Source organism: Brachyhypopomus gauderio, chromosome 10 (genome assembly GCF_052324685.1).
Source record: "Brachyhypopomus gauderio isolate BG-103 chromosome 10, BGAUD_0.2, whole genome shotgun sequence".
NCBI lineage: Eukaryota > Metazoa > Chordata > Actinopteri > Gymnotiformes > Hypopomidae > Brachyhypopomus > Brachyhypopomus gauderio.
In genome coordinates, this window is record NC_135220.1 from 11091826 (window position 1) to 11102819 (window position 10994).

Below are 10994 nucleotides of genomic sequence, written 5' to 3' on the forward strand. Positions count from 1 at the left end.
TTCCAAAACAAGGATTATAGTGCAATATTATTAATAGTGCTTTGATGACTAACGTATATGGTTAAAATAGGAAAGAAACTATTTGTTTCGGGCCGGACTGCATGACTGCATCATACTGTAGTGTGAGGAAATCTCATAGTGGCAAAGGAAGAGAACACGACCACAGTGCAAACCTCATCTGCATATTCATCAGCCCATAAACTCTCATCACACATGCGTGTGTCTCACTGGCCGGCCATGATCGTCGCATGCTGTACAACTTTCATCGGCTATCGCCAGTCCAGATACGTTTACGTATGGTTACGTGACTTATATTGGGCAACTGGAGTGAGAGAAGGTGTCTGGAGGGACGAAGGGATGGATGGATGAAGGGGGGAGAGGAGGGAGGGAAACAGCCACAGGAGAGCAGTGAGAGAGTGGTGCACAAGCACAGGGAGGAGAGAGAGGGAGGGAGGGAGACGGAGAGAGAGAGAGAGAGAGAGAGAGAGAGAGGGCGGGGGAGAGTGGGAGAATAGTAGTGTCTCCTCTCCGGTGCAGTCGGGATCTGTCCTGCACTGCGTACACCACAGTGGCCAGAGCATCCACTGAATTGCCCCATCTCACAGCGCCCAGCCTGGGGTAACAGCCCGCCGCCCGGAGACCCCCCACGGAGCAGTAACCGCGGCGACGCCTCTCAACCAGCACGTCCCCAGTGCGGAATCCAGCGACTCTCACGTGTGCGTGACAGGGTGAGATTGTGTGTGTGTGTGACAACACGTGTGTGTGTGTGTGTGTGTGTGTGTGTGTGTGTGTGTGTGTGTGTGTGTGTGTGTGTGTGTGTTAGAGAGAGCGCATCTTCACCAGTGCCTCAATAATTCATCAGCTCTCCAGCTCGACTCAACTTTTGCTTTTAGAACTTTCTGGCATCGGCGGGTCAGTCCGCAAGACAGGAAAGGCTGTCCGCTTTGAGTCAGGTGCGCATGTGTGTATGTGTGTGTGTGTGTGTGTGTGTGTGTGAGAGAGAGAGGGAGTGTGTGTGGAGAGGGAGAGGAGAGCTCGGTCAGTCATCAAGCAGACATCACTGTGACAGAAAGACTCTCTGGTTTGGACATCACTGTTGCATCTGTGGGGATTTCATGAACAACCTCTAAACCTGAGGAAGCTTTTCTCTGACCTTTTACTTTTAGTGAGTCCCATTTTTGAAGGTGTTCCTGGCCTCCGTGGGACGTCTTCCTATAGCCATTGAGGCTTTTTTCTGCAGGGTGTAAGATCTTTTCGACGTGAGAACACCCCGCTCCTCCACACCATTTACGCACCATGGCCGGCTGTACCAGCCGCTGCAGACAGGGGGCAGTCAAGCTCATCCAGTCCTTTCGAAGACTTCTCTCAGGGACCCTAACAAAAGGTAAGAGAAGAAAGGAACATAGAAATGAAATAGGAAGTAGGAGTAAGGAAGAGAAGGATGAGTTATTTACCCATGCATCAGCACTGCTCTACTGCTCTGAAGAAAGAAAGAAAGAAAAAGTTTATTTTTGCTCATTTTTTTGTTGTGTGTCTGATATGTGTTGAGCTGTTAGCTCATGTCCATGTTCCTTTGCTGACTGGTACTATGGCAACGTGGTGCTGCCCAAAATCATGAATGCCACCCATCAAATCAGCGTTCAGTAGTGGGGTTGGCATTGGCCTGTTGTTAGGGGTGTCCTGCCGTCAGGTGTGTCCTGCTGTCAGGGGTGTCCTGCCGTCAGGGGTGTCCTGCCGTCAGGTGTGTCCTGCTGTCAGGGGTGTCCTGTCGTCAGAGGCGTCCTGCCGTCCTCTTCAAACATTTTCTCCAGCACCCTGGTTTATTTTCCTCTCATTTGTGTGTCCTGGGTCACAGCTCCTGGTCTTTTAGGCGCTCGAGGTTTTAAACCCTTTTCTCCATCTGCCGGTCTTTGCACACTCCTGTGGAGTTGCAGAAAGGCACGCGTCTCCATGCCGACAGCTCCGTGGAGACCCACGTCCTGTCTTGGAGTGTGTGGTACCGTAGCGGTGCAGTTCTGGCTGTGATCGGTATCTTCTTCCTGCCAGAGGTCTCACCCAAGAGCAGGTGTCTTTATTGTTGAATCAGTTCTGCCAAGAATGCAAGCACCATAGTGTTATTAAATATGAATATGAAATTAAGGGATGTGTGTGTGTGTGTGTGTGTGTGTGTTTGTGTGTGTATCTCTTGTGGTGTGTATGTGTACATCGTCCCATATTGTGCACTATTGGCATCTGAACTGCAGCTGAGGTAAATAATGCATTAGATGTGTTTTCTGTTGTGTATTCTGAGCTCAGCATATAGGAGTTAGACACACATTTCCAAGGTGAACACTGACACAGCACATGGCTGTAGGGACGACTACAAACACATACACACACACACACACATACACACACACACACACACACACACACAGCACACGGCTGTAGGGACGACAGTGCTACACACACACACACAAATGGCTGTAGGGACGACAGTGCTATACACACACACAAGTACATGGCTGTAGGGACGACTACACACACACACACACACACACACACACACACACACACACACACACACACACACACACACACAGCTCAAGGGACTACAGCACAGCTGACTAAGTCAATTATGCTGATGCTCCTTCAAAGATCAGACAGTAGAGTTAACACAGCTCAGGTCAGGGGGCGATACGCAGAGAAATGTCCACCCTGTCCACCCTGTCCCACCGAGGGACATAGCAGCGATGGGACCTTACGGAGATGAGATGGTGGAGGTCTGGATGCACGTTTGGTCTTCAACCCCATCCAAACACTTGATGCAATATTTAGATATACAGGACAGTGTGTGTGGGGACACAGGACACAGGACAGTGTTTGTGTGGATACAGGACAGTGTGTCTGGGGACACAGGACAGTGTGTGTGGATACATTTACATTTACATTTATGGCATTTAGCAGACGCTCTTATCCAGAGCGACTTACAAAAGTGCTACGTAGTTGCTTGGAATCTCCAAGGTAGAATAGATAGTCCTGAACACAAGGTACTTTAAGCTGGAAAAACCACTAGACCAAAGTCAAATGATACCTAACAATACAGGACAGCGTGTCTGGGGACACAGGACAGTGTCTGGGGACACAGGACAGTGTGTGTGGATACAGGACAGTGTGTGTGGGGACACAGGACAGTGTGTGTGGGGACACAGGACAGTGTGTGGATACAGGACAGTGTGTGTGGGGATAGAGGACAGTGTGTGTGAGGATAGAGGATAGTGTGTGTGGATACAGGACAGTGTGTGTGAGGATAGAGGATAGTGTGTGTGGGGACACAGGACAGAGTGTGGGGATACAGGACAGTGTGTGTAGGGACACAGGACAGAGTGTGGGGACACAGGACAGTGTGTGTGGGGACACAGGACAGTGTGTGTGGACACAGGACAGTGTGTGTAGGGATACAGGACAGAGTGTGGGGATACAGGACAGAGTGTGGGGACACAGGACAGTGTGTGGGGATACAGGACAGTGTGTGTAGGGACACAGGACAGTGCGTCTTTGCTCTTTGACTCTGCACCATGGGGGATCAATGACTCCTCTAAAGAACAGAATGGAGCTGTGAACTGTGGCGCCACAAATAGATGCTGCTCATATTCATACACTGGAATGCTGTGTGTGTGTGTGTGGTGTGTGTGTGTGTGTGTGTGTGTGTGTGTGTGTGTGGGGGGGGGGTCATCTGTGTGTGCTGGTGAGAGTAAAACTATCACCATTCTTTACAGCATCCACACCGTGTATCCAAGCCTTTCTGGCCCATCTGTCATGGCCTCTCCTCTCCTCCCCTTCTCCTCCCCCTCTCCTCCCCCTCTCCTCTCCCTCTCCTCCCCTCTCCTTCCCCTCTCCTCCCCTTCTCCTCCCCCTCTCCTCCCCTTCTCCTCCCCCTCTCTTCCCCTTCTCCTCCCCCTCTCCTCTCCCTCTCCTCCCCTCTCCTCCCCCTCTCCTCCCCCTCTCCTCCCCTTCTCCTCCCCCTCTCCTCCCCTTCTCCTCCCCCCTCTCCTCCCCTTCTCTCCTCCCCTCCTCCTCCCCCTCTCCTCCCCTTCTCCTCCCCCTCTCCTCCCCTTCTCCTCCCCTTCTCCTCCCCCTCTCCTCCCCCTCTCCTCCCCTTCTCCTCCCCCTCTCCTCCCCTTCTCCTCCCCCTCTCCTCTCCTCTCCCTCTCCTCTCCCTCTCCTCCCTCTTCTCCTCCCCCTCTCCTCCCCTTCTCCTCCCCCTCTCCTCCCCTTCTCCTCCCCTTCTCCTCCCCCTCTCCTCCCCTTCTCCTCCCCCTCTCCTCTCCCTCTCCTCCCCTCTCCTCCCCTCTCCTCCCCTTCTCCTCCCCCTCTCCTCCCCTTCTCCTCCCCCCCTCTCCTCCCCTTCTCCCTCCCCCTCTCCTCTCCCTCTCCTCTCCCTCTCCCTCTCCCTCTCCTCTCCCTCTCCTCCCCTCCTCCTCCCCGCCCCAGCGGGGTGCAGTGACACACCTCGTACAGCGGGGGGCAGTGACGTGACTTCTGCAAGACAAGCGCGTGAAAGCCTTCATAGTGTTTCAGTGTAAATCACTCAAAGTCTCAGGCATGCAAGCTTAGCTTCACACACACACACACCCACACACACACACACACACACACACACACACACACACACACACACCACACACACACACATAGATGTAGTGACTCAGAAGTACTTCACTCCACTCTCTGGGCCTAGAGGATGATGTCACTGTTCCAGTCATAATACATTTCGAGTCTTGAACGCTGCCTGTCTGAACAGATTCACAAGAAGCTGCTTCCATCTGCATGACATCAACGACTCACTAGGGTCCGTCACACTGACCTAAATCATTCATGCTATGAACAAATCTTGGACACTCTTGATGATGCCATGTGATGTGTGTCTATCTCTCCCTCTCTCTCTCTCCCTCTCCTGTTTGGTGCTTCGTAATCCAGAGTTTTCTTAGTGGTGGCTTTTTCTGATTCTCAGTGGAGAACAGTGATGGTTTCAGATCTTCATCTCACTCTTATGTAAATATGGCATCAGTTAGCATGAGCTCACATGAACCCAAACGTCTCCCCGTCCTCTCCCACCTCTCACTATAACGTGGTGCAGTCTGCCCACACTGCTCACAATAGCCTGGTTTCCAGTCCTCTCACACACTCTTGATTCTCTTTCGTCTGTTCCCTCATTTCACATAAAAGTGGCACATGCTTGTGTGTGACCTCGTCCAGAGAGATAGCAAGAAAGAGAAGAGCTAGAGAGATAGCAGAGAGAGAGAGAGGAAGAGGGAAAGAGAGAGAGAGAGAGAGAGAGAGAGAGAGAGAAAGCGATGCTCAACAACCTTCGCCATACGTGCTGTCTAAATGGTCTCTTGTGAGCACTGTGTGGGTCGTGTGTCCACTCGTGTTGAGAGAGAGAACTGCGGTTGTTCAACAGACCTCGCAGCCCGTAGCTTAAAGGATTACACTAGTGATTATGCCAGTGTTAAACCTCCAAGAACATGTTTTATTCAGCATTTAGAGTCGTTAAATGGTTTTTGAGTGATTCTTAGTCAAATGCTTGGTTGTAAAAAAAAGGTAAAGAAAAAAATAGCTCAGCAGATTTCCACAGAGTAAAAACCTTCAGTGCTGGAGGTAAAGAAACTTTAATGACCCACTAATGGAGCAAAGTATTATTCAACCATACAGCTATTAATTCTGGCTACTTCATAAGGAGTAAAAAGAAAAAGGGTAAAGTAAGATTGACTCTAGCTCAACTGTTAAATTAACTAACCATGTGACTGAGGTACATGGGGCTTGTTATGCGATTATGTATTTACTTTTAGAATAGGTTTTTAGGAGGTTTGTGTACCTCTGACCGATCGTCGGTCATTACGCTGGGTTTCTCTTGTTCAGTACCACACAGGCTTTTGGTAGTGCCTCATGTTGCCCTTTGACCCTGCATGAGCTGTGACAGCAGAGTGGTAAAACAAAGAGAAAATATATTAGATTAGCATACAGATTAGGGATGCACCGAAATGAAAATTCTTAGCCGAAACCGAAAACCGAAAATGAGGAAACCAAGGCCGAAAGCCGAAAACCGAAACACCGAAATACATTATGCCAATTATTAGTAAACTTGGATTTATGGCTAACCTCACTAAAATCAAGGCATTGCTATTCAAAGAATAAATCAACTACAAAATTTGATTAGAAAATATTTATTTAGCACTGACATTACAGTAATGCATATTATAAAATAAAATTAGTAGTGGGCCGTTAACGGCGATAACGCTGACAACGGACGACCACTAATTAAATTTAACTCGCTTGCAGACCGTTTTTATCTGAGAGGATAAATATATGTATTTTATACGAGTAAAATTTTTATTATAACTGACTGGCCTGAAAGATAAATATAAATTCTCTCATAAAAACGTGACGTGAGTTGCAACAACATTAAACAGCTCAGGTAAACACGCTTCTGAGAAATGTCGTCTGCTCGGCAAAACATAACGGGGCTCAATGTGCTCTATTAGCCTACGAAATCCCACATCCTCTACGACAGAGAACGGCTGATCGTCTAAGGCAACGAGTTCCATAAATTTTGGTGTAATGTCCTTTGCCTTGGCGCCATCACTGAAACTTTTTTGCTTTTGAAACTTTTTTAAAATCCAAATAAGCGCGTGCAGGTGGCGATTTTTGCTTGCGTCATCACAACGCATCGTTTCGGCCGTGTTGTTTCGGTGATGAAAGTATTTCGGCCGAGAAACCGAAAATGCAAATTTAAGCCATTTCGGCCGAAAATTTTCGGTGGCCGAATTTTCGGTGCATCCCTAATACAGATACAAAACAATAATGATGATATTTGCTTCTGTGGCCTGTGTCTGTATTTGTTTGTTTTTTTAGACATGGTGGGTGTGGGTTTCTTGCAGAGTGGTCCATTTTGGATAAACATGTATCCATGGTTACCACAGAGGGTCCATCATTAACAGTAGTTCTTTAAGTGCCATATGGTTAGTAGTATTTAGCTCAGAAACAGACTGACACACATACAAACATACACGCAAATATATCACAAATATCTTACCTGTCTGAGCTGATCCACATACAACATCATGGAAGTGACTCACCTGTGATGGCCACACTACAGAATGGGACTGGGTAAACCCACCTTAAACTGCACTCTCTCTCTCTCTCTCTCTCTCTCTCTCTCACTCTCTCTCTCTCTCTCTCTCTCTCCCTCTCTCTCTGACTCCCCCTCTCTCTTTCTATCTCCCTCTCTCTCCCCCTCTCTTTCTTCTGATGGTAACAGATCAGACATCTCCATTTTTTTATTTTAAATCACTTCTCCTGTTTTTATGTAATGCCCTTCCAAGTTATTTTTGTCTTCTACATTGCTGCCACATTTTGCCACCACTCTTCCCTTTACTCTCCTCTTTTCTATCTATCTATCTATCTATCTATCTATCTATCTATCTATCTATCTATCTATCTATCTATCTATCTATCTATCTATCTATCTATCTATCCATCCATCCACCCATCCATCCATCCATCCATCCATCCATCCATCCTCAGGTACATTCTGTGGCAGTAGTGCTGACCACACAGATTTACATCACGCCAGCTGATGCTGCTGGTTATCACAGAGCATCAAATCATGTGGACTGAGATGTTTGAACGTGAACAAGTAGCAGACTCTGTAGGTGTGAAGGACTCTGTAGGTCTGGCTACAGTGTCTCAGCTCTTAGATTAAGAGTACAGCAGTGGAGTGTAGGTTTACATCTCAGCGCAAGAGCTGAAACGCCTTCAATGGGGCAATGTTGCTCCCTGCTGGTAGCAGTCAGAACGTTTTTGTTTTTTTGTTTTTCACACTGAAGACAACCATTTAACAAATGTATTGGAAGTGGTAATAATCAATACTGTTTTAAGACTTTAAACTGTTCTTTCTCAGGCATTACCAGCTGCTGCTTATTTTTACATCATTATTTTTGAACATGTGGCATACATTTTTTGGCTACCACCCAGAATGTCTATGATAGATGTAAAATAAATTGTGTGTGTGAGACTGTGTGTGTGTGAGTGACAGAGAGAAGGGGAAGAGAGAGAGAAAGAGAGAAAGTGAGAGAGGGAGAGAGAAAAAGAGAGAGTTTGTGATTGTAGAAGAGAGCTTTGTTGCACATTCAATGCGGTTGTTATGGTGAGGTGACTGGTGTTGTTATGGTGAGGTGACTGCAGTTATAGTGAGGTGACTGCTGTTGTTATGGTGATGTGACTGCTGTTGTTATGATGATGTGACTGGACCCATGGTATATATTTCAGGTGAGTATTTCTAGTGGTGTTCTTTGGTTCAGGAGGTTTCTTGGTGATGGTCAGAGCAGAGAGTAGTGAGATGGTGGTTCATTGGTCGTACTGATGGCTAATTCATCTCCTAATAGCAGTAGATCTGAGGAGAGGAAGATAACAGTGTTTATGCAGTGTTAAAAGTTCAAGCGTTTGATCATGTCTTTCTATTAATGTGTGATGTGTGTGTAGTGCCACATGGTGTGGTGTTGTGCATACAATGAGAACTTAACAGATGAGAATCTTGAGCTGGTGGATCCCATTCTAAACATCTTTTGCCCAGTGTGGTGTATTCTGGGGGTGATCTTATATTTTATAAGTAGTAGATCAGTGCTTGTGATCAAAGACATCACCAGTGGGAGTGGCCAACAGATCTTCCCATCGTTTGGTTGGCAGGTTGTTTTTGGATCTGGTTTGGGTATTTTTGAATATGATGAGAGAGGATTTAATCCAGATTGTAAGTCTGTATCTTCAGTAGTTTTGTGGTAAAGATATATGCTGGTTGTAACTTGAGGAACCAGTTGCTATGATTCTTGGAAAGAAGTGGATGATATCAGGGTGTTATTACAGAATTATGTTTGAGATGTGTGATGCCTTCATCAATGCACAAAGGAGTTCAGCATTGCTCTAAAGGAGACAATTTATATTCAGTGAAAGTTCAATGAAAGATTGAATGATTTTTGGTTCTTTTAACGATATAAATTAATTGATGCATAAAAATTATTGATCTGGAGTCATGATCTGGTGAATAAAACCTTTTAAATAAATTTTTATTTATTTAATATTCATTTTGCATTCTTGTTGTGTCCTTAATTACTGGACTAATTTTATGAGATTTTTAAAGTGTTGATGTCTTAGTGTTTGTAGCAATGATTATGATTTTATTGAGTAACCTATTCATTTTATTTATGGACACTGCATTGTTCAGTAATTATTCCAAGTCCATCATATCCAAAGCAAATACAGGATTTTTTCTCCTCCTCATACTTCCCACCAGAGGGCAGTAAACATTTACAAACCAAAGTCTTTGGACAAACGTACTGTTATTTAAGAACCTCAACTACAATTACCACTGTATTATTGCTGTTATTTTGTGTGTATATATATATATATATATATATATATATATATATATATATGGGAGAAAGAGATGCTTGTCCATGCAGAAATAACAAGAAACGTTCTACACTCGAATATTTGAATATTTGAATATCTCTACATCTATTATTACAACACAATCCAGCTACTCACCTGGAAATTTATATATATATATATATATATATATATATATATATATATATATATATATATATACACATAAATATATAACTTGCAACTTGCCAGACACGTGGTCGTGGTGCTCCTTGTACACTGTCCTGCTAGCATCTCGCACCTGCTGTTGTGTGCTGGACTCTCTCTCATCTTTACACATCCTGCATCTGGGGTCCTGTCTGCTGTGGGATCTGGTATTCAGAGCTTTTTCCTGTGCTGCCATGATTACTCAGTCCAGCCTCAGTCCACTTCCACGATTTACCAGTAGTACAGACTGTGCAGAGGTGTATTCTGGGTTTATTTTCCCATGATGCTTCCTGTTCCTACTCATTCCCATCTATCTCTGGTTTCTGCTGTCCGAGGTTCTCACCAATCACTTCATCACTTGCCTATCTTCCTGGATCTTGAATGTTCCTCCTGGGTAGTAGATCTGACTCTCACAAGTCCTCAGCCTCCCTCCTTATGCTTAGTGTGCAGTCTCAGAGTGCTGGATTTGGTTTAAAACCCTCTTTGCATTGTGAGAAGTTTCCTTGTCTTGATGTCAGTGGCTTCTACTTCCTCCTTTAGACGTCTGATGACTGGTAGAGTGTAGGTGTTGATAGCCAGGATCTGGATCTAACCATTCAGCTGACCCACGTATGCCTCTCCAGTCTCTCCATGCCTGTCTCTGCTTCTCCAGACCTCCCTCTGCTCCTCCAGACCTGTCTCTGCTTCTCCAGATCTGTCTTTGCTTCTCCAGACCTGTCTTTGCTTCTCCAGACCTCCCTCTGCTCCTCCAGACCTGTCTCTGCTTCTCCAGATCTGTCTTTGCTTCTCCAGACCTGTCTTTGCTTCTGCAGACCTGCCTCTGCTTCTCCAGACCTGCCTCTGCTTCTGCAGACCTGCCTCTGCTTCTCCAGACCTGCCTCTGCTTCTCCAGACCTGCCTCTGCTTCTGCAGACCTGCCTCTACGTCTCCAGACCTGACCCTGCTTCTCCAGACCTTCCTCTGCTTCTGCAGGCCTGTCTCTGCCCCTCCAAACCTCCCTCTACTTCTGCAGACCTGCCCCTGCTTCTGCAGACCTGCCTTGCTTCTCCAGAGATAGACAGATCGAGATACAGAGAGAGAGAGAGGGAGAGAGAGAGAGGGAGAGAGAGAGAGAGAGAGAGAGAGAGATACATTGTTCATTGCTCTCCTCCTCCCCTTTAACTCCTCATTGTTTCTGTCTTTTCTTTCATTTCTGTTCATGTCATATTGCCATCAGCCCATCAAAAATGAAGCTCTCTGCAGGCTGTGTGAGTGTGTTGGTGTGTGAGCATATGAGTGTGTGAGTGTGTGTGTGAGCGTACGAGTGTGTGATTCTCTGTGTCCTTGTGCTGCAGTGTGTGAGCTGTGAGGCACTGGTTCTGTAT

At 46.3% G+C, this 10994-nt stretch overlaps 1 protein-coding gene across 2 annotated transcripts in view; it reads left to right on the forward strand.

The window, feature by feature from the left end:
- The first annotated feature begins 523 nt into the window (after positions 1-523).
- Positions 524-10994, forward strand: part of kcnip1b (Kv channel interacting protein 1 b) — a 27082-nt gene continuing 16611 nt past the window's right edge. The window contains exons 1-2 of one of the 2 annotated variants that reach the window (XM_077019410.1): positions 524-728; positions 1167-1384. In XM_077019410.1, coding sequence (XP_076875525.1) covers positions 1297-1384 — 88 coding nt within the window. In that variant the 5' untranslated portion in view covers positions 524-728; positions 1167-1296. Of the gene's footprint in view, positions 1385-10994 lie in introns of both variants that reach the window. The other variant, XM_077019409.1, reaches the window with a different exon arrangement.